The 24345-nt window shown below is 41.8% G+C and overlaps 2 protein-coding genes across 2 annotated transcripts; both read right to left on the bottom strand.

The window, feature by feature from the left end:
* Positions 1-9847: 9847 nt before the first annotated feature.
* On the bottom strand, positions 9848-11605 carry LOC141548905 (DDB1- and CUL4-associated factor 10-like). Its single transcript, XM_074278194.1, is given in 3 exon segments — positions 9848-11429; positions 11431-11573; positions 11576-11605. Coding segments are annotated over 3 exon segments (1755 nt in total).
* A 6382-nt stretch (positions 11606-17987) lies between these two features.
* LOC141548297 (DDB1- and CUL4-associated factor 10-like) lies at positions 17988-19935 on the bottom strand. The gene has a single exon (XM_074277071.1). It carries the CDS (start codon positions 19838-19840, stop codon positions 18029-18031), a length of 1812 nt encoding a protein of 603 aa, XP_074133172.1. The 5' UTR covers positions 19841-19935; the 3' UTR covers positions 17988-18028.
* Between the last annotated feature and the right edge of the window lie 4410 nt (positions 19936-24345).

Genomic DNA, 24345 nt, shown 5'->3' on the forward strand with positions numbered 1-24345 from the left:
AGGTGGGGAAAATTCGGAACAGAAGGGAGTGCAAGGGATAATGTTGTAAAAAATTACCTATTCATATGTACTGTCAAAAAATGTTATAATTATAAAATTAATTTTAATATAAATAAATAAAAATAAATCCCTTTCCCTTCCTTGCTCCCTTTCCTTATTGTTCTTTTCCTTTTCCCATTTCCTCTCCCACTCTTTAATGAGATGAGAAAGAATTTTCTGTAAAGCATATGTCAATTATTTTCTCTTTGAGTCAATTCTGATGATAGTAAGGTTCACACAATGTTCCTCCCCATCTCTAACTTCCCTCAGATATGATAGGTTTTCTTTGCCTCTTTGTGGGATGTAGTTTCCCTCTTTTTATCTCCCCTTTTCCCTTTTTCTGACACTATCCCCTTTCCATTTTTACTTCCGCTTTTTTTGTTATATCATTAAAATCAAATTATACATGTAGTCTTAATGTATATTCACAACAGAAATACAGTTCTCAAGAGTCCCTTTTACCTTTTTCTGCTTCTCTTGAGACCTACAATTGGAGATCAAAATTTTTGTTTAGATCTGGTTTTTTCCTTAAAAACAAACGAAATTCATCTGTTTCATTAAATGTCCATCTTCTTCCATGGAAGAAAATGCTAAACTTAGCTGGGTAGTTTATTCTTGGCTGCATTCCAAGTTCTTTTGCTTTTTTGCATTATCAGATTCCAGGCCCTTCAATCCTTTAATGTACAGGCAACCAGATCTTGAGTGACCCTTATTGTGGCACCTTGGTATTTGAATTGGTTTTTCCTGGCTCCTTGTAATATTTTTTCCTTATTCTGATAGTTCTGAAATTTGGCCACTGTGTTCCGTGGAGGTTTTATTTTTTTTTTTTTATTTTTTTTAGGGTCTTTCTCAGAAGGTGTTCAATGAATTATTTCAATGCCTATTTTATCTTCTGGTTCCATTACCTCTGGACAGTTCTCTTTGATGATTTCCTGTAAAATAGTATCTAGGCTCTTTTTTTTCATCATAATTTTCGGCAAGTCCAATAATCCTCAGATTGTCTCTCCTAGATCTATTTTCCAGGTCTCTGGTTTTGGCAAGTAGATAGTTGACATTTTTCTCCAGCTTTTTATTTTTTTGGTTTTGCTTGACTGATTCTTGGTGTCTCAATGCATCATTCATTTCTAATTGTTCAGTTCTGATTTTAATGACTTATTTTCCTCCTTAACTTTTTTACTTCTTTTTATATGTGTCCAATTGAGTTTTTAAATGAGTTGTTTTGCTCTATGGAAATTTTTTCCCATTTCACTAAATTTGGTTTTTTATTGAGTGATTTTCTTTTTCCAATTCACAAATCCTACTTTCTTGGGAATTCTTTACCTTTTCCAATTCACATTTCAGGAAGTTGTTTACCTTTTCTAATTCACATTTCAGGACATTGTTATTCTCTTGCATAACTTCTCTTTCCTTTCTGCATTTTTCTTCTAATTCTTTCTTAAGATTTTTAGTAGTTTCTTCTATTCTAGAGCGTTATTTGGGGTATTGTCTGGAGGCTATCTGCTGTTAGTTTCCTTAGGGTTGGAAACCTGTTCTTTTTCTGCATAGAAGCTGTCAATCATTTTCTTCATATTTTTACTATTTTTTTTAAAGCTTCAGGGTCTGCCTTCAGTGCAAGGAGGTTACCAGCTTCCTCTGCAGAGCAAGGATGGCTTTATGAACAGTATCTGTCCTCTTAATGGGTTGCAAGGAACTGTCGAGCTGCGGGAGGGCTCTGGGAAGAGTTCCACGCGGAAGTGAGTATGCCTGAGTATCACGGGCTAGGCTGTGTAATTGCCCTGCAAGGAGCCCCAATATGAGGATTAGTGACCGCCTTGTGGCTAGAGGTTAAGGAGCAAAGGTATCACTGCCCCCCCACAAACAGGCGCTTTGAGTATTTGAAGTCATCCTATCCCTCACTGCACCTGAAGTGCAATCAAGCTGGAGAAATTCCACTACTCCCTGCCTAGTCCCTCACTGTTCAGATGAGAGGCTGCCCTGGGCTGTGCCCCTGCTGTGTGTGACTGCCCCCCACCAAGAGCCCCTTGCTGCCTAATGCCTGGAAGAGTTGTGTTATGGTCTGCACTGAGTCACTTCTGGTCCTGGGTGGGCGCAGCCAGATCCTCTTGGTCTTTGGCATCCCTAGGCTCCAACTTCTTTGCTAGTCCACTACTCCACCACCAAAGCAAAGCAGTCAGGCTGTGGCAGAGAGCTCTATGTAAACCTGCCAACCGCAGAGGCCGCCCCGCTTCCGTTTCTGTCCCTGCTCTGTGCTGGTCAAACCTTTTCTGGTGATATTCCAGATTCTCTTTCGCTGGTAAGTTTTTGTATTTCCAATCTTCGTGTCAAGCGCTGTTTTTGAGGCTGAATTAAATAGTTGGTAGAAAGAGAATTAGAGAGCTTAAAAAGTTCTATCTGGCTTCTCCTCCATCTTGGCTCCACCCCATTTCCCCATGATTAACAGAGAACTCCACAACCACAGGAGTCACTTGATATGCTCCCTTCAGAGATCCTATGGTCCCTTGTTGATAGGTGACCAATAATTACAAATGAAATTACAATACAGGAGTATTCCTGTCTACCTGTTGTTGAGCTCCTATAGTCCTTCGTGTTTTCTCCTTATTCTTCAGTTACCATTACTTTGCCATGAATAACCGAGAACCCCACAATCCAAGAAATCTCTTGGCTTATCACATAAGGAAAAATTAGGGTTTCTTAGGTTTTTTCCCCTTATTCTTGGCTCACTATTACTTCTCTATGACTTTCAGAGAAACCAGAACTCCAGGAGTCATTCTACCCCTTGATGAGTTCCTAGGGTCCCTCATTCTTGGGATACCATAAATTCCAGATGACTCATCAAGAAAACCAAAATCCCAGAAGTCTTTTTATCTACCCTCTGCTGAGACCCTGTGGTCTGTTGTTCATCCGTGAACATTACTTCCCCAAGATAACTGAGAACCCTGCCACCCCAAGAGTCTCTTTTCCTTTCCCCTGCTGAGACTATATGCTCTCTTGTTCAGAGATCACCATTTCTTCCCCATGAATAAGCTAGAACCCCACAGGCCCAGGAGTCCCTTTACCCCCTGCTGAGAAAATATGGCTTCTTGTTCATTGGTCAACATTACTTCCCCATGGCAACAGAGAACCCCACAACCCCAGAGTTCTGTTGTTCTACCTCTTGATTATACCCTGTGATCTTTCATGCTTTCTCCTTGTTCTTGGTTCACCATTACTTTTCCCTGAAAACTTGAGAATCCCACCAACCTGGGAGTCACTATCTCCAACTTGATGGGGCTAAAATGGCCCTCAAGTTTTATCCATGTTCTTCAGTCCCCTCTACTTCCTTATGAATCCCAGTGAATCCCAGAGAACAGGTGTCCTTTTATCTACCCCTTGATGCTATGCTCCCAAATGTTTTCTTCCTCTTCTTGGCTCACCATTACTTCTCCACGACTCTTTGGGAAACCCAAAACCCCAGGAGTCTCTTTGTCTTCCCCTTGATGAGACCAGATCTTCTCTCATGTTTAATGGCACACTCTCAATCTCACACTAACTCTTACACTCACTCTCACACACACTCACTTTAAGAAACTCACACATTCACTGTCACTCTCTCTCTTTCTCTGCCTATCCAGTTGTCCTCTGCCTATGACTTATTCTCTCTCTCACTCATTCACTCTCACAATCATACTACCTCTCTGCCACACTGTGACACTCAAATTTACTCTCCCTCAGTCCCTTCCATCCTTTCACTCTCCTCGGTCCCTCTGTCTCTCCTCTGTGTGTCTGTCTCTCTCTGTCTCTGTCTCTCTCTGTCTCTCTGTCTCTCTCTCTCTGTCACACACACACACACACACACACACACACACACACACACAGTCTCCCTCTCTTCCATGTTCATTCCCTCCCTCCCCCCTTTCTCTCTCTCACTGTTCCTTACTCCTTCACTCCTTCCTTTTTTCTCCATCCTCTCTTTCTTTCTCACTGTCTCTCTCTGCCACTGTCTTTGTCTTTCAATCACACTCTGTTACTCAGTTCTTGCTCTCTCTCTCCCTCCTTTCTCTGTCTCTTTCCCTTTCTCCCTCTTGCTGTTTCTACCTCTCTCTGTCTCTCCTCCCTCTCTCTTTCTTTTACTCTCTGTGTTTCTTGTTTCTATCTTCATCTCTTCTCTTCTCTCTCTCTCTCTCACACACACATCACGTCACTGTGACAATAACCTACTAGCATATTCTCTCACTCTCATTCTCCACTCACATGCTCACTCTCACCCTTCCTTCCCCTCTGAATTTATTGCTCTCTTTCCTGTCTCTTTCTCTTTGTCTCTGTCTCTCTGTCCCTGTTTCCATCTCTCTGTCTGTTCATCTCTCTCATTCTCTGTCTCCTTCTCTCTTTACCTATCTCTTGCTGTCTCTCTGTCTCTCTCATTCTTTTTCTCCCTTTTCTCACTTTCCCTCATCTCTGTCTCTATCATTCTGCTTCTGTCTCTTTATCTCTCTGTCTCTGTCACTCTCTCTTTCTCTGTCTTGGTCTCTCTCTGTCTCTGTCTCTCTCCTGCTGTTTCTGGCTGTCACTGTCTGTCTCTTTTTCACTTTCTCTCACTGTATTTTTTTTCTCTCTCTCTCATCTTTGTCTCTTTGTCTCCCCCTGCCCAAAGTCACTATTAACCCCTTGTTAGGGCCCTAGGGTCTCTCATGTTTTATCCATGTTTTTCAGTCACCAATTCTTCTCCCATGAATCCTGGTCAACCTCACAGCCACCTGATGAGATGTTATGGTCTCTCAAGTTTTTATCTTGTTGTTGAGTCACCATTACTTCCCCATGATGCTTTAAAAACCACACAACCACAGGAGTCTCTCTGTACACCTAGATGAGGCCCTTTGGTCCCTCATGTTTTCTCTATATTCTCTTGTCACCATTATTTCCTGATGACTCCTAGTGATTCCCAAAAACAAAGGAGTCTCTCTATTTACCACAGGATGAGAACCTATAACTTCGTTCATGGGTTATCATTTTTTGCACATCTGTAATCAAAAAAAAAAAAAAAAACAAAAACAAAAACAACCCAATCCCAGCCATCTCTATCTACCCCCTCCTGAGAACACATGCTCCCTCGTTCGTTGCTCACTCTTACTTCCCCTTGATTAACTGAGAAACCCAGACCCCAAAGGGTATCTTCATCTACCCCTTAATGTAACCCTACAATTTCTGCGGTTTTCTTCTTGCTCTTGGTTCCCCATTACTTCCCCATGACTCCTCGAGAATACCACCACCCCAGAAGTCTCTATCTACCCATTGATGAGGCCCTATGGTTCCTCAAGGTTTCTCCACATCCTTCAATCAGCATTACTTCCAAATGACTCCCTGTGAACCCAACAGACATAGGTGTCTCTGTAGTCCTTGGTGAGAAGCTATGGTCTGTGATGCTTTCGTCTTGTTCTTGGGTCAACATTACTTCCCCATGATGCCTAGAAAATCCCACAACCCAAGGTGTCTCTGTCTACCTCTTCATGAGAGCTTACCGTGCCTCATGTTTAATCCTTTCTCTTGGAACACCATTACTTTCCCATGACTTACCAAGAACCCCACAAGCCCATGAATCTCTTTATCTACCCCCTACTAAGAAATTATGGTCCATCGTACAATGGTAAACATTATTTCCCTATGACAACAGAGAATCTCACAAGCCAAGAGTTCTGCTGACCTATTCCTTCATGAGACCCTTTCTTTCCTGGTTTCTCCTTGTTCTTGGTTCACCACTACTTTGCCCAGACACCTCGAGAACCCCACCATGCCCAGAGTCACTATCGATTTTTTGATAGGGTCCTAAGGTCCCTCTTGTCTTATCCACGTTCTTTGGTCACCTGGACTTCCTTATGAATCCCAGAGGACAGGTGTCCCTTTATCTACCCCTTGAGGAGATACTTTGCTCTCAAATGTTTTTATCTTGGTCTTAGGACACCACTACTTCCCCATGATGCTTTGAAAACCCCACAATCACAGGAGTCTCTATCTACCCATGGATGTTGCACTTTTGTCCCTCATGTTTTCTCTCTATTCTCTAGTCACCATTACTTCCCAATAACTCCTAATGAACCACATAGTCTCTATATTTACGCTTTAATGTGACCCTATGATCCGTCATTCACGCGTCTCCATTATTTGCACATGACTAACCCAGAAAACCACAAACCCCAGAAGTCTCTTTATCCAACCCCTGCTGAGACCTGATACTCTCATTCATGGGTCACAATGATTTCCTTATGTTTAACCAAGAACCTCACATGACTCACTTTATCTACCCCTTCATGACAGCCAATTATTTCTCATGTTTAAATTCCAGTCAATCACAGAGCCACAGGTATCCCTTTATGTACCCCTTCATCAAAAGCTATGATCTCTCATGTTTGTGTCTTATTCTTCTGTCACCCTTGCTTTCCCATGATTAATGAAGAACTCCAGGTATACAATAAGTCTTTTTATTTACCCTATGCTGAGACTTTATGATCCCTTTATCAGCAGTGACCATTACTTCCCCATAATTAACTGAAAACCACACAATACCACTAGGCTCCTTAACTACCTCTTGATGAGACCCTATGACTCGGCCTATTTTCTTCTGGTTCTTGGATCACCATCACTACCTCAAGACTAACTGAGAACACTGCCACCCAATGTGTCTCTTTATGTGCTCCTTGATTATACTCTATGGTCCTTCATGTTTTCTCCTTGTTCTTGAATCACTATTACTCTGCAATGACTAACCCTTCACCCTACCACCCCAGGGGTCTTTTAAACTAATCCCTGCAGAAATCTAACAGTCCCTTGTTCATGGATGACCAATAATTATAAATGACAAACCAAGAACTCCACATCATTAGGAATATCTTACTTACCCACGATGAGACCCTATGATCCTTCATGTTTTCTCCTTCTTAGGTCACCATTACTTCCTCATGAGTAACCAAGGACCCCATGACCCTAGGACTTGTTTTATGTACTCCCTGCTGAGATGCTGTGGTCTCTTGTTCACCAGAGACCATTACTGACATAACAAATTGAGAAACCCACAATCCCATGAGACTCCTTAACTATCCCTTGATGAGACCATATGACCATGCATGTTTTCTTCTTATTCTTAGCTCAACATTACGTTCCCATATTTCCCAAGAATCCCACAACTGCAGGATTCTCTTTATCTACCTCCTGCTGAGAACCTATGGTCCCTTATTCATTGCTCAATATTAATTCCCCAGGACTACCTCAGAAGCCCATAACCCCATGAGTGTCTTTATCTATCACTTGATGAGACCCTATGGTCCTTCATATTTGCTCCTTGTTCTTTTTTTTGAATGCACAAAATTGGTTTTTATTTTGTCTTTTGGCAACATTTTTCTACAGAAAAGCATCTTCCAATTACATAAAAATCAGTAAAAAATAACTGACTTGACAGAAATTTTCCTAAAATATGAGGACTATCTCCTGGCTAAAATAAGGCACATTTGTACATTTGAATGATTGGTGACAAGGGCTTATTAAGAAATGTCACAATACATCCAGCCATTCTGGAGAGCAATTTGGAACTATGCTCAAAAAGTTACCAAAATGTGCTTTGATCCAAAGAGATCTTAAAGAAGGGAAAGGGACCCACATGTGCAAGAATGGTTGTGGCAGCCCTCTTTGTAGTGGCCAGAAACTGGAAACTGAGTGGCTGCCCATCAATTGGAGAATGGCTGAATAAATTGTTGTATATGAATATTATGGAATATTATTGTTCTGTAAGAAATGACCAACAGCATGATTTCAGAAAGGCCTGGAGAGACTTATATGAACTGATGCTGAATGATGTGAACAGGACCAGGATATCGTTATATACTTCACCAACAATACTATATAATGATCAGTTCTGAAGGATGTGGCCCTCTTGAACAATGAGATGAGCCAAATCAGTTCCAATAGAGCAGTAATGAACTGAACCAGCTACACCCAGAGAAAGAATTCTGGGAGATGACTATGAACCACTACATAGAATTCCCAATCCCTCTATTTTTGTCCGCCTGCATTTTGGATTTCCTTCACAGGCAAATTGTACACTACTTCAAGGTCCCATTCTTTTTGTACATATATTGTATATTTAACACATTTAACATGTATTGGTCAACCTGCCATCTAAGGGAGGGGGTGGGGGGAGGAGGGAAAAATTGGAACAAAAGGTTTGGCAATTGACAGTGCTGTAAAATTACCCATGCATATATCTAGTAAATAAAAAGCCATATTAAAAAAAATGTCACATAATGTTCATTACTGAAATACTAAGTTAAAAAAATACCCTTTTATCTTTATGAATGAATTACTTAGAATGCAATTGGTGAAACAGGTTTTCAAATTGGCTTTATTTGGTATAATTATATCCATATTTTGTAACTGTAAATTTATTGCCAGAGATGTGTTCTCTGCTCCCACAGCTAGGCCGGAGCTACTTATATTTATAATCTAATTCCACACAAAATACTCCAAAAATAAAGAGCTATTGAAGTAATATTTTAATACAAATAAATATCAATGCTAGTTACATCGATGTAACACAGGGTGGTACATTGGCATGGCAACCAGTGAATAACTGTCTTTTCTTGAGGATGGCCCCAATTGTTGCTTGTAGGCCAATGATTTTCAGGCCCATGATAAAAAACAAAGAAAAAGAAGGAAGGAAGGAAGCAAAAGAAAAGGGACAAAACAACTTCCAGCCCTGGTTTAAATATGGAACCTAGTAACTATATGCTTTTATGTTACATTCTATTCAATATGCTCAAAGTATAAATAATATCATAACTAGACAATTAGCCTGGAAACAGTGCTGGAGTTCTCAACTAACCAATATAACACTGATGAAACAAATTAAGTGTTCTCAAAAATCTCAGTATTCTTACACACATTTTCCCCCATGGGAATAAGGGAAGAAAGCAGAGTAAGAGGGGGCATTTTTACTCAATGATCTGCCCCAGGTAGTATAACAATTTCTACTCCACTACACAGATTGCAGCAAAGAAGATGCCAAAAGTCTGTAAATGATGCTTTTCCCACCAGTCAATAATAAATGTTTTCTGCTGAGGCAGCAGAACCTTTTCTTTGCACCACAGGAAAAAGTCCCTTTCTTCACTTTTCAGATCTGTCAATAAAAACAAATATACACAGCAAGGAAAGTAGCAGTTTAAGTTCACACAAAGGAAACTAATTACACAAGCATGACAACATTTGGCTAGTATTTTACAATAAACAAAATCCCTCATGTTGTGAAAATTAGCAATTTCAATAAACTTCAAAGGTCATTATGATAAAATCTAATCTAATACTTATGAGAACCTTTTCATTATCTAGTCTTTACAGTGAAATAATGGCCATGTACAAGGGCCAAATGACTGGGCAAGATAAAATTTCCCTTGTAACAACCAATATGCCAACATCAGTCTTCTAGGTTTTAATCAGGAGTAGCGCCACTTTCCATCTTCCCCAACCAAAACTCCTGCCCAGTGCCTACCAAGAGTCACACCCAGGGAAAAGTCCTTCAAGGGCTACTGTGCAACATGACCAGAGGAACAGTGCCACAGCGCAGCAGGAGCAGAGGAATGCTGAGGAGGAAAGGCAATGCCCAGTCTGTCTTAGAGATGTGGTATCAAGCATCCAGTGTTAGACTGAGTGCCCCTATGTCATTGTTGGGATGTTCATGGACCCTGGGAATGAGGATCTTCACTTACAAAATGTATAAAGTATTTCACCTACACAGAAGTAATTTAGAAGTTGAACACCAAAAGAGTTCCTTTTTTGATGAGACTTTTGCCTAAAACTTTGGCTGATATAAAGACACAAATCCACTAAGGCATCCTGAGGCAATCTGACAATGTGTGGGGGAGAACTTGGTTGCCAGAACCACATCGTTGTGACAGTAGAGAGAATGAATTTCACTCAAAGGACTCATTTTCTGGGGTAAGCAGTCAAAAAGTTCATTGCACTGGGTGTCAAATCCCAATAAGCGGAATCCAGAGCCATGTGGGGAAGAAATCAGTCGACCATCAGGGCTGAAACAAACTTCTTTGATGTACCCACTGCCAAGGTTAGCTTCCTCAATATAATGAGCCAGTCTTAGAGAATAACGAGGTGAGAAAGGCCGTACTGAAGGATTCTCTAGGAATTCATAGACACAGCTCCACTCTTGATCATCTGTATTAGTGGAACACCGTAAAAGGGCAGCCCGCCATTTAGGATGTACTTGTAAAGATGTAATACAGTTACCTCGACGCCTCCCAACAGGAACTTCTGGTATTAAAATTTCAAGATTATTAGGAGGTGACACATTTTGCTCAGATAATGAACCAGAATCCCCATCACAAGAAGAACCAGCAGCTCTAGGTGCCTGTGAACTTGCAGAAGCACTTGATGCGGTGCTTCCCGCCCTCATAATTGGATACCTTCCAACTTCTAAAGATTTTGTCAAGTCAAGATTATGTAAAATCAGAAGATAGCCAGAAGAGGTTGCAATCAGCATTTTGGAAGAGTCCGGAACTAACCTCATCCGCATGAGAAAACGGGTCTGAAAGAATGTCTTGTGTGGGCACCCGTCTTCTGTGCACAGGTTCGTGTCCCAAATGATGACGTTGCCATCGAATCCTGACGTAACTAAGAGTCTTGTATTTACATCATATTCAATGTTCTTCACCCAGCCAGTATGACCATGTAAAGTGCACACTTTAGAGTTTAATTTTCTCAGATCCCAAAGGGCTACTGTAGAGTCATCAGAGCATGTTGCAAACAGTTTATCATCCAGAAACCTGATATTATTTACACAGTCATTATGAGCATCAGAAAGTGTTCTTATATGCTTTGAAGATATGGGGTCAAACAGAAGGACTTCATTCAGTTCAGAAGCAATTGTCAACACTGAGCCATTAGGGGAGTACTCCAGGTTAAAGATGGCGCCGTGGGTGCGGGTGTTGAGGTACAACGAGTCCGCAGGTTGAATGGATTTGTACAACTTGGTCATCATGCGGAAGTTGTCTTGGGCCGGATCTAAGTAGTTCCCCCGGCCCAGGCTGCGGCTCTCCAGCAAACGGAAAAGCGGAGCGCCCAGTGCGCGCCTGGTCATCTCCACCCTCCTGGACTTTGGGGGGTGTGAGCTGGAGGCCGCGGCAGGGACACTTCTGGAGAAGAAAGTGAAGGCGGGTGGGCAGGCCGCCATGGCGGCTGTGGATCGGGCCGTGGGGGTGTCGTGAGGAGAGGGGACGTTAGGGTCACCGGGAGACCCAGAGCTCGACTCACCCCTGGCCTGGGTTGCAAGCTCCTCAGGGCTTGATGTCACTCCCGAGGCCTCCGCCATCACTGGGCCTGCGGCCTCCGTCAGAAAAGGCCTGCGAGGGGTTGCAGAAAGGGCTGGAGGAGAGGTCACTGGGCTGCAGTGAGGAAGGGGAGGAGATGGACCCAGGTTCAGCCTCTCCGCTCCCCTCAGGCGACTGCACCTCACTTCGGCTTACAAATCCCAGGTCTTCCTCGGCTAGTTCGTCCTCTACTCCTGCAGGGGGTTGCTTGGCCTGACAGGGAACATGACTGATGGCGATGCTGATAACCAGTCCGACCCTTAGCTCCCAGGCGCCCCTATAGCTCCTGCCACAGCCTCCACCACACCGAGAAACACTTCCGCCCAAGTACTACAACACACTTCCGCTGGAGGTTTCTCGCTCTACTGCAGCAAGACATTTCCGGCTGAGTGCTGCAAGACACTTCCGCCTGATACTCCGCGTTTCACCGCTGCAAGACACTTCCGCCAGTGCTGCAGCCTAAGCACCCTGTGGGGAAACTGAAGAGAATGTGGAGCCGGAGGGGACCGGAACACCGTGGCGCCACCAAGCTGTCATGTTTTCTCCTTGATCTTCGGACACCATGACTTCCCCATGATTAACCGAGAGCCCCACGCCCTCACAGTCCCTTTAGCTACCCCCTGCCGAGACCCTGTGGTCCTTTGTCCATCAGTGACCATTACTTCTCCATGTGTAACGGAAGACCCCACAGCCCTAGAAATCCCCATCACTTAAGGAAACCTTCTGCTTTCTCGGGTCTCTTCTTCTTCCTCTTGGGTCACCTTTCCTTCTCCATGTCTCCTAGGGAAACCCAGCACCCAGCAGTCTCTGTCTACTCCTTGATGAGACCCTGTGCGCCTTCCTTCTTGGGACACTGTTCGTTCTCCATGACTCCTCCAGAAACCCTACACCACAGGGGTATCTTCATCTACCCCTTCATGAGACCTGATGCTTTCTCAGATTCTCTTCTTGTTCTTAGGTCACCATTACTTCCCAATGACACCTCGAGAATCCCAGCACCCAGCAGTCTCTACCTTCCCCCTGCTGAAGCCTGTGGTCCCTTCTGATGCTGTTCAGTCAGGATTGTTTCCCATGACTCCCAGTGTGGGCAGCTAGGTGGCCCAGTGGATAGAGCACCAGCCTTGAATTCAGGAGGACCCGAGTTCAAATCTGATCTCAGACACTTAACACTTCCCAGCTGTGTGACCCTGGGCAAGTCACTTAACCCCAGTCTCAGGGGGGGAAAAAAAAAAAGCCCATGACTCCCAGTAAACCTTAGAGATGTCTGCTTATCTAGCACTTGATGAGACTGACCTTGTCCGTCACTCTCCCTCTCCCCCTCTCTCTCTGCCTCTCCCTCTCTTTGTCGCTCTCTGCCCGCCTTCTGCTTCTCTGTCTGTCTGCCTTCCGATCATTCACTCCCACATTCCTCTAACTCTACATCTGTCTGTCTGTCTCCCCCCCAACTTCTCTCTCCTCTCTCCACGTGGTCTGTTGTTCATGCATGAATATCACTTCCCCATGACCACCAACAACTCCAAAACCCGCAGTCTCTCTATCTTCCCCTTTATGAGATACAGTACTCCCTCATGTTTCATGCTTCTTCCTGGGTCTCCAATCCTTCCTCATCATTAACTGAGAACCCCCAAAATCAGGCGCCACTTTAACTGCCCCATGCTGAGAAGCTAGGGTCTCTCATTCCTTGGTCAAAATTATTTTGTCATCATGCCTCTAGTACCCCACAAACTGCAGCTACAAGTGGGTCACCATTACTTATACATGACTAATGGAGAAACCCCAAACCCCAGGAGTCTCCTTAACTACCCCCCGCTGAGACCTGAGAGTCTCACATTCATTGATAACAATTATTTCCCCATGATTTACCAAGAACCCCTCAACCTCCTCCCTCTCTTTATCTACCTCTTGATGAGACCTTATGGTCATTCATTTTTCCCTTTCTTCTTGGATCACCATTACTTCCCCATGATGCCTAGAAAATTCCACAAGCCAAGTTGTGTCTACCTATCCTTTGATGACACTCAGTGGTTGCTCCTGTTTAATCCTTGTTCTTTGGTCACCATCACTTCCCCAAGCCTAACCAAGGACCACAAACCCCAGGAGTCTCTTTATCCATCTCTTGTTTAGAAAACAGAGTTGCTCGTACCTTGGTCAACACTGCATCCCAATGACAATGATGTCCATTGATGAGACCCCATGGTCCATCATGTTTGCTCCTTGTTCTTGAGTCACCATTACTTCCCCATGACTAAACCATCACCCCACAACCCCAGAAATGTCTCTCACTTAAGGAAAACCTATGGTTACTGAGGTTTCCTTCTTGTTCTTGGGTCACATGACTTCTCCATGCTTCACAGGAAAACCCAGAATCCCAGGATTCTGTCTATCCCTTGATGAGGCCCTATGGTCCCTCGTTCTTGGGACACCATTACTTCCTCATGACTCATCCAGAAATCCCAACCCCCAGAAGTCTCTTTATGTACCCTCTGCTGAGATCCTGTGGCCTGTTGTACATGTGTGACCATTGTTTCCCCATGACAACTGAGAACCCCACATCCCAGAAGTCTCTTTTCCTTTCCCCTGCTGATAATATATGATCCCTTTTTCAGAGGTCACCATTGCTTCCTCATATCCACTCAAAAATCCCACCAACCCAGGAGTTTCTATATAGTGAGTCCCTATGGTCCCTCATGTTTTCTCCATGTCCTTGGGTCACCATTACTTCCCCATGCCTCCCAATGAACCCAAAAGACAGAGGTGTCTCTTTATCTATCACTTTATAACACACTATGGTCTTTCATGTTTATTCTTGGTTCTTCAGGCACTATTACCTCCCCATGATTAACCAAGAACCCCACAACTCCAGGAGATACTTTATCTACCCCCCTGCTGAGAAACTATGGCTCCTCATTCACTGGTCAACATTCCTTCCTCATGACAACAAAGAACTACACAACCCCAGGGCTCTGTTGATCTGAGCCTATTGATGAGACCCTATTATCTTTCATGGTTTCTCCTTTTTCTTGGTTCACCATTACTTCCACCACCCCCAGTCACTACCTAACCCTTGATGTGGCCCTAGGGTCCATCATGTTTTCTCTATATTCTTCAGTCATCATTACTTCCCCAGGACTTCCAGTCAAACTCATAGTTACAAAAGTCTGTATAAGCACCCCTTGATGCTCGAATATGATCTTTTGTACACAAATTACTGTTATTTGCATATGACTATTCCAGAAACCCCCAACCCATGAGTCACTTTATCTACCCCTTGATGAGAGCCAATTCTCTCTCGTGTGGAGTCCTTATTGTTTTGTCACCATTACTTCCCCATGACTATCCAAGAACCCCAAAGCCCCAGGAGTCTTTTTATCTACCCCCTGCTTAGAATCTATGTTCCCTCATTTATTGGTCACTATTATTTCCCCATGACAACAGAGAAACCTAAAAACCCTGGGAGGTTCTTTTCCTTAACCTGCTGAGAACCCAAGCTCCCTTGTTCATCACCAGTACTTCCCCTTGAATAACCGAGAACTCTACAACCCCAGGAGTCTCTTGATGGACATCCTGCTAAGATCCTATGGTCCCTTGTTGATGGTTGCCCAATAATTAGAAAGGAAAAACCAAGAACCCCAAATCCCCTATCTCCCCCTTCTTGAGACCTTATGGTCCTTCATGTTTTCTCCTTTTTCTTCAATCACCATTACTTTCCCATGATTAACCAAGAACCTCACAACCCAAGAAATCTTTGTTTATTACTTAAAACTCATGGTTTCTGAGTTTTTTCCTTGTTCTCGGCTCTCCATTGCTTGTCAATGACTCTTAGGGAAACCCAGAAGTCAGGAATAATTCTACCTTTTGATAAGGCCCTATGGTCCCTCATTTTGGGGACACCATTAATTACACATGACTTGAGAAAATAAAATCCCCAGAAGTCACTATCTACCATCTGCTGAGACGCTGTGTTCCATTGTTCATCTGTGACTGTTACTTCCCCATGACAACAGAACCCCACAATCCCAGGGTTATGTTGATCTAACCCTTGATGACACCCTATAATCTTTCATCATTTCCACTTGTCCTTGGTTCACCATTACTTCACCCAAAATCTCAAGAACCCACCAGCAATGATGTCACTATCTACACCTCGATGGGGCTCTAGGGTCACTCATATTTTATCCATGTTCTTTGCTCAACATTACTTACCCATAAATTCTAGTGGATCGCAGAGCCACAGGTATCCTTTTATGCACCCCATGATGAGAAGCTATGATCTCTCATGTTTGGTCTTCTGTCACCATTGCTTACCCATGATTAATGAAGAACTCCAGGAATCTGAGTCTCTTTATCTACCCCATGCTGAGACCCTATCATCCCTTTATCATCAGTGACCATTACCACCCCATGACTAACTGAGAACACTGCAACCCAATGTGTCTCTTTATGTGCTCCTTGATGATACTCTATGGTCCTTCATGTTTTCTCCTTATTCTTGAATCACCATTACTTTGCAATGACTAACCCATCACCCTACCACCCCAGGGGTCTTTTAAACTAACCCCTGAAGAAATGTAACAGTCTCTTGTTCATGGATGACCAATAATTATAAATTACAGAACAAGAACCCCACATTATTAGGAATATCCTTACCTACCCTTAATAAGACTCGATGATTCTTCATGTTTTCTCCTTCTTCTTAGGTCACCATTACTTCCTCATGAGTAACCAAGAACCCCATGACCCTAGGACTTGTTTTACATACTCCCTGCTGAGACGCTGTGGTCCCTTGTTCACCAGTGACCATTACTGACCCATAACAAACTGAGAAACCCACAATCCCATGAGATTGCTTAACTATCCCTTGATGAGACTGTATAACCGTGCATATTTTCTTCTTATTCTTGGCTCAACATTACTTCCCCATGATTTCCCAAGAGCTCCACAACCCCAGGATTCTCTTTATCTACCTCCTGCTGAGAACCTATGGTCCCTCATTCATTGCTCAATATTGCTACCTGAGGACTACCCAAGAACCCCACAATCACACAACACAAAAGTTTCTTTATCTAACACTTGGTAAGACCCCATGGTCCTTCATATTTGCTCCTTTTCTTTTTCTTTTTTTTTCTTTTTTTTTTTGCATGCACAAAAGTGGTTTTTATTTTGTCTTCTGGCAACATTTTTCTACAGAAAAGCATCTCCCAATTACATAAAAATCAGTAATAAATGATTGAGTTGACAGAAATTTCCCTACAATATGGGGATGGTATCTCCTGGCTAAAATAAGGCAAATTTGTACACTTGAATGATTGGTTATGAGGGCTTATTAAGAAATGTCACATATGTTCATTACTGAAATACTGTTACAAAAATACCCTTTTCTCTTTATGAATGAATTACTTAGAATCCACTTGGTTCAACAGGTTTTCCAACTGCCTTCATTTGGTATAATTATATTCATATATTTGTAACTCTGAAATTTACTGCCAAGCTGGGAGAAATGTTCTCTGGGCCCACAGCTAGGCTGCAGCTACTACTTCTATTTTTAATATAACTCTTCACAAATATTCTACAAATAAATATGGAACCTATTAACTATATGCTACATTTCATTCAATACACTCAAAGTATAAATAATATCAAAACTAGACAATTAGCCTGGAAACAGTGCTGGAGTTCTCAACTAACCAATATAACACTGATGAAACAAATTAATTGTTCTCAAAAATCTCAGTATTCTTACACACATTTTTCCCCATGGGAATAAGGGAAGAAAGCAGAGTAAGAGGGGGCATTTTTACTCAATGATCTGCCCCAGGGAGTATAACACTTTCTACTCCACTACACAGATTGCAGCAAAAAAGATTCCAAAAGCCTCTAAATGATGCTTTTCCCATCAGTCATTAATAAATGTTTTCTGCTAAAGCAGCAGAACCTTTTCTTTCCACCACAGGAAAAAGTCTCTTTCTTCACTTCTCAGATCTGTCAATAAAAACAAATATACACAGCAAGGAAACTAGCAGTTTAAGTTCACACAAAGGAAACTAATTACACAAGCATGACAATATTTGGCTAGTATTTTACAATAAACAAAATCCCTCATGTTGTGAAAATTAGCAATTTCAATAAACTTCAAAGGTCATTATAAAATCTAATCTAATACTTATGAGAACCTTTTCATTATCTAGTCTTTACAGTGAAATACTGGCCATCTACAAGGGCCAAATGGCTGGGCAAGATAAAATTTCCCTTGTAACAACCAATATGCCAACATCAGTCTTCTAGGTTTTAATCAGGAGTAGCGCCACTTTCCATCTTCCCCAACCAAAACTCCTGCCCAGTGCCTACCAAGAGTCACACCCAGGGAAAAGTCCTTCAAGGGCTACTGTGCAACATGACCAGAGGAACAGTGCCACAGCGCAGCAGGAGCAGAGGAATGCTGAGGAGGAAAGGCAATGCCCAGTCTATCTTAGAGATGTGGTATCAAGCATTCAGTGTTAGACTGAGTGCCCCTATGTCATTGTTGGGATGTTCATGGACCCTAGGAATGAGGATCTTCAACCACTTACAAAATGTATAAAGAAAATATTTCACCTACACAGAAGTAATTAGTTGAACACCAAAAGAATTCCTTTTTTTAATGAGATTTTTGCCTAAAACTTTGGCTGATACAAAGACAGGAATCCACTAAGGCATCCTGAGGCAATCTGGCAATGTGTCGGGGAAAACTTGGTTGTCAGAACCACATCGTTGTGAGAGTAGAGAGAATGAATTTCCTTCAGGGGCCTGGCTCTTCGGGATGAGCAGTCAAAAAGTTCATTGCACTGGTTGTCAAGTCCCAATAAGTGGATCCCACAGCCATGTGGGGAAGAAATCAGTCGACCATCAGGGCTGAAACAAACTTCTTTGATGTACCCACTGCCAAGGTTAGCTTCCTCAATATAATGAGTCAGTCTTACAGAATAAGGATATGAGCTGGGTCGTATTAAAGGCCTATCTTGGAATTCATGGACGCTGGTCCACTCATGATCATCTGTATTACTGCAACACCGTAAAAGGACAGCCTGACCTTTAGGGTGTACTTGTAAAGATGTAATGCAGAAACCACGATGCCTTCCAATAGGAAGTTTTGGTATTAAAATTTCAAGACTATTAGGAGGTGACATAGTTTCTGCTTGAGACACATTTTGCTCAGATAATGAACCAAAAACCCCACCACGAGAAGAACCAGAGGCTCTAGGAGCCCGTGAACTTGCAGAAGTAGCCGCATTTGAACTGGATGGAGGGCTTAATGCTGGGATAACTGGAGCTCTTCCAAAGTGTAAAGATTTTGCGAAGTCAAGATCATGTACAATCAGAAGATAGCCGGTAGAGGTTGAAATCAACATTTTGGAACAGTCTGGCGTTAACCTCATCCTCATAAGTAAACGAACATAAAAGAATGTCTCATGTGGGCACCCGTCTTCTGTGCACCGGTTAGTATCCCAAATGATGACATTTCCATCGAATCCTGACGTAACTAAGAGTCTTGTATTAACGTCATAGTCAATGTTCTTCACCCAGCCAGTATGACCATGTAAAGTACACATTTTAGAATTTAATTTTCTCAGATCCCAAAGGGCTACTGTAGAGTCATCAGAGCATGTTGCAAACAGTCTATCATCCAGAAACCTGATATTATTTACACAGTTTTCATGAGCATCAGAAAGCGTTTTTATATGCTTTGAAGATATGGGGTCAAACAGAAGGACTTCATTCAGTTCACAAGCAGCTGTCAACACTGAGCCATTGGGGGAGTACTCCAGGTTAAAGATGGCGCCGTGGGTGCGGGTGTTGAGGTACAGCGAGTCTGCGGAGTGGATGGATTTGTACAAACTGGTCATCATGCGGAATTTGTCTCGGGCCGGGTCTACGTAATTCCCCCGGCCCTGGCTGCGGCTCCCCAGGAAACGGAAGAGTGGATTGCCCAGTGGGCGCTTGGTCATCTGCACCCTCCTGGACTTTGGGGGGCGCGAGCTGGAGGCCGCGGCAGCGACACTTCTGGAGAAGGAAATGGCGGGTTGGCAGGTTGCCATGGCAGCGGCCGTGGATCGGGCCATGGGGGAGTCATGAGGAGAGGGGACGCTGGGGTCCCGGGGGGCCCCAGAGCTCGGCTCACCCTTGGCCTGGGTCGCGAGCTCCCCAGAGGTCGATGTCACTCCCGAGGCTTCCGCCATCACCGGGCCTGCGGCCTCCGTCAGAAAAGGCCTGCGAGAATCTTGGGAGTCACGCGGTTCGCGGGAGTCGCAGGAAGGGCTTGAGGAGAGGTCGCTGGGCTGCAGTGAAGAAGGGGAAGAGGCCGACCCAGCCTCGGCCTCTCCGCTCCCCTCAGGAGACCGCACCTCGCTTCGGCTTATGAATCCCAGGTCTTCCTCGGCTGGTTCTTCCTCCACCTCGGCGGGGTTGCTGGGCTTGACAGGGAACATGACTGATGGCAATGCCAACAACCAGTCCGAGCCTTAGCTCCTGGGCCGCCCCTTCAGCCACCGCCCCAGCTTCCACCACACTGTGAGACACTTCCGCCAGTGCTGCACCCTAAGGGCCCCGGTTGGGAAACTAACGTTGAAGAGAATGTGGAGCCGGAAGGGATCAGAACATTATGACGCCACCAAGCCGTCATGTTTTCTCCTTGAACTTCGGACCCCATTACTTCCCCATGATTAACCGAGAGGCCCAGGCCCTTGCAGTCCCTTTAGCTACTCCCTGCCGAGACCCTGTTCTCCATGATTCATCCAGAAACTCTAAGAACCCCTGTCTCTCTACTCTCCATGATTATCTCCCCATGAATAATGGAGAACCCCACAACCTCCTCCCTCTCTTTATATACCCCTTGATGAGACCTTATGGTCATTCATTTTTGCTCTTTATTCTTGAATCACCATTACTTCCTCATGACTACCCAAAAAACTCACGACCACAAGAATCTCTTATTGGACCACCTGCTGAGGTCCTGTGCCCCTGCTTTGTGGGTGACCAATAATTAAATATGACAAACCAAGAACCCCACATTCCCAGGACTAAACTGATCTACCCCTTCAGGAGAACTAATGGTCCTTCATGTTTTCTCCTTGTTCTTTGGTCACCATTAATTCCCCATGATCAAAAGAAAACCCCAAGAGATCTCAACCTTGCACTCTCGGAATTAGCCAAATCAAACCACAAAACAAATAAGAAAGAAATTAAAGAGGTAAATAGAACATTAGAAAAATTAGGTATGATAGATATTTGGAGAAAACTGAATGGAGACAGAAAGGAATATACTTTCTTCTCAGCAGTTCATGGATCCTATACAAAAATAGACCATATATTAGGACATAAAGATCTCAAAATTAAATGTAGGAAGGCAGAAATAGTAAATGCCTTCTTCTCAGACCACAATGCAATAAAACCTACATTCAACCAGAAGTTAGGGGGAAATAGACCAAAAAGTAATTGGAAACTAAATAATCTCATCTTAAAGAATGACTGGGTGAAACAGCAAATTATAGACACTCTTAATAATTTCACTCAAGGTAATGACAACAATGAGACATCATACCAAAATTTGTGGGATGTAGCCAAAGTGATAATAAGGGGAAATTTTATATCTTTAGAGGCTTGCTTGAATAAAATAGAGAAAGACAAGTTCAATGAATTGGGCTTGCAACTTAAAAAGCTAGAAAAAGACAAAATTAACCCCCCCAATCAAATATTAAACTTGGAATTCTAAAATTAAAAGGAGAAATCAATAATATTGAAAGTAAAAAAAAACCTATTTAATTAATAAATAAAAATAAGAGTTGCTTTTATGAAAAAACCAATAAAATAGATAAACCTTTGGTAAATATGATCAGAAAAGGGAAAGGAAAATCAAATTGTTAGTCTTAAAAATGAAAAGGGGGTACATTCCACCAATGAAGAGGAAATTAGAGCAATAATAAGGAGTTACTTTGCCCTACTTTATGCCAATAAATTTGATAACTTAAGTGAAATGGATGATTTCCTCCAAAAATATAGGCTTCCCAGATTAAGAGAGGAGGAAGTAAATTGCTTAAATAGTCCCATTTCTGAAAAATAAATACAACAAGCTATTAATCAAGTCCCTAAGAAAAAATCCCCAGGACCAGATGGATTTACATGTGAATTCTACCAAACATATAAAGAACAAGTAGCCCCAATGTTATATAAACTATTTGAAAAAATAGGAAATGAAGGAGTCCTACCAAACTCCTTTATGACACAGACATGGTACTGATACCTAAACCAGGTAGGTTGAAAACTGAGAAAGAAAACTATAGACCAATCTCCTTAATGAATATTGATGCTAAAATCTTAAATAAGATATTAGCAAAAAGACTTCAGAAAATCATCCCCAAGATAATACACTAAGATCAAGTAGGATTTATACCAGGAATGCAGGGCTGGTTTAATATTAGGAAAACTATTAGTATAATTGACCATATTAATAATCAAATTAATAAAAACTATATGATCATCTCAATAGATGCAGAAAAAGCATTTGATAAAATCCAATATCCATTCCTACTAAAAAAACACTCGAGAATATAGGAATAAATAGATTATTCCTTTTTAAAAAAATAATTTTATAATTATAATTTTTTTGACAGTACATATGCATGAGTAATTTTTTTTACAACATTATCCCTTGTATTCATTTTTCCAAAATTTCCCCTCCCTCCCTCTACTCCCTCCCCTAGATGACAGGCAATCCCATACGTATTAACTGTGTTACAGTATAATCTAGATATAATATATGTGTATAAAACCAATTTTCTTGTTGCAAGGTAAGAATTGGATTCAGAAAGTATAAGTAACCTGGGTAGAAAGACAGTAGTGGAAACAATTTACATTCAATTCCCGTTGTTCCTCCTCTGGGTGTAGCTGTTTCTGTTCATCATTGATCAATTGAAATTGAATTAGATCTTCTTTATGTTGAAGATATCCACTTCAATTAGAATGTATCTTCATACAGTATTGTTGTGGAAGTATATAATGATCTCCTGGTCCTGCTCGTTTCACTCAGCATCAGTTCATGTAAGTCACTACAGAACAATAGTATTCCATAACATTCATATACCATAATTTACCCAACCATTCTCCAATTGATGGGCATCCATTCAGGTTCCAGTTTCTAGCCACTACAAAAAGGGCTGCCACAAACATTTTGGCACATACAGGTCCCTTTCCCTTCTTTAGTATTTCCTTGGTATATAAGCCCAGTAATAACACTGCTGGATCAAAGGGTATGCACAGTTTGATAACTTTTTGGACATAATTCCAGATTGCTCTCCTGAATGGTTGGATTCTTTCACAACTCCACCAACAATGCATCAGTATCCCAGTTTTCTCACATCCCCTCCAACATTCATCATTATTTGTTCCTGTCATCTTAGCCAATCTGACAGGTGTGTAGTAGTATCTCAGAGTTGTCTTAATTTTCATTTGTCTGATCAATAGTGATTTGGAACACTCTTTCATATGAGTGGAAATAGTTTCAATTTCGTCATCTGAAAATTGTCTATTCAAATCCTCTGACCATTTATCAATTGGAGAATGGCTTGATTTCTTATAGAGTCAATTCTCTGTATATTTTGGAGATGAGGCCTTTATCAGAACTTTTAACTGTAAAAATGTTTTCCCAATTTGTTACTTCCCTTCTAATCTTGTTTGCATTAGTTTTATTTGTATAAAAGCTTTTTAATTTGATGTAATCAAAATTTTCTATTTTGTGATCAATAATGATCTCTAGTTCTCCTTTGGTCACAAATTCCTTCCTCCTCCACAAGTCTGAGAAGTAAATTATCCTATGTTTCTCTAATTTATTTATGATCTTGTTCGTTATGCCTAAATCATGGATCCATTTTGATCTTATCTTAGTATGTGGTGTTAATTGTGGGTCCATGCCTAGTTTCTGCCATACTAATTTCCAGTTTTCCCAGCAGTTTTTGTCAGATAATGAATTCTTATCCCCAAAGTTGGGATCTTTGGGTTTGTCAAACACTAGATTGCGATTTTTATTCACTATCTTGTCCTGTGAACCTAACCTATTCCACTGATCAACTAGTCTATTTCTTAGCCAATACCAAATGGTTTTAGTGACTGCTGCTTTATAATATAGCTTTAGATCAGGTACAGCTAGACCACCTTCATCTGACTTTTTTCGACCTTTTATTCTTCCATATGAATTTTGTTGTTATTTTTTCTAAGTCATTAAACTAGTTTCTTGGGAGTCTGATTGGTATAGCACTAAATAAATAGATTAGTTTGGGGAGTATTGTCATCTTTATTATATTCGCTCGGCCTATGCAAGAGCACTTAATGTCTTTCCAATTATTTACATATGACTTTATTTTTGTGGCAAGTGTTTTGTAATTTTTCTCATATAATTCCTGACTTTTCTTTGGTAGATGGATTACCAAATATTTTAAACTCTCTACAGTTGTTTTGAATGGAATTTCTCTTTGTATCTCTTGCTGTTGCATTTTGTTGGTGATATATAAGAATGCTGAGGATTTATGTGGATTTATTTTGTATCCAGCAACTTTGCTAAAGTTGTGAATTATTTCTAATAACTTTTTATTAAAATCTCTGGGGTTCTCTAAGTATACCATCATATCATCTGCAAAGAGTGATAGTTTGATTTCCTCATTTTCTACATTTATTTTAATCTCTTTCTCTACTCTTATTGACGAATCTAGCATTTCTAATACAATAATGAATTTTAATGGTGATAATGGGCAACCTTATTTCACTCCTGATCTTACTGGGAAAGGTTCCAGTTTATCTCCATTACATATTATGCTTACTGACAGTCTTAAATATATGCTCCTGACTATTTTAAGAAATAGTCCATTTATTCCTATACTCTAGTGTTTTTAATAGGAATGGATGTTGTATTTTATCAAATGCTTTTTCTGCATCTATGAGATGA

The sequence above is a fragment of the Sminthopsis crassicaudata genome, chromosome X (genome assembly GCF_048593235.1).
Source record: "Sminthopsis crassicaudata isolate SCR6 chromosome X, ASM4859323v1, whole genome shotgun sequence".
Classification (NCBI taxonomy): Eukaryota; Metazoa; Chordata; class Mammalia; order Dasyuromorphia; family Dasyuridae; genus Sminthopsis; species Sminthopsis crassicaudata.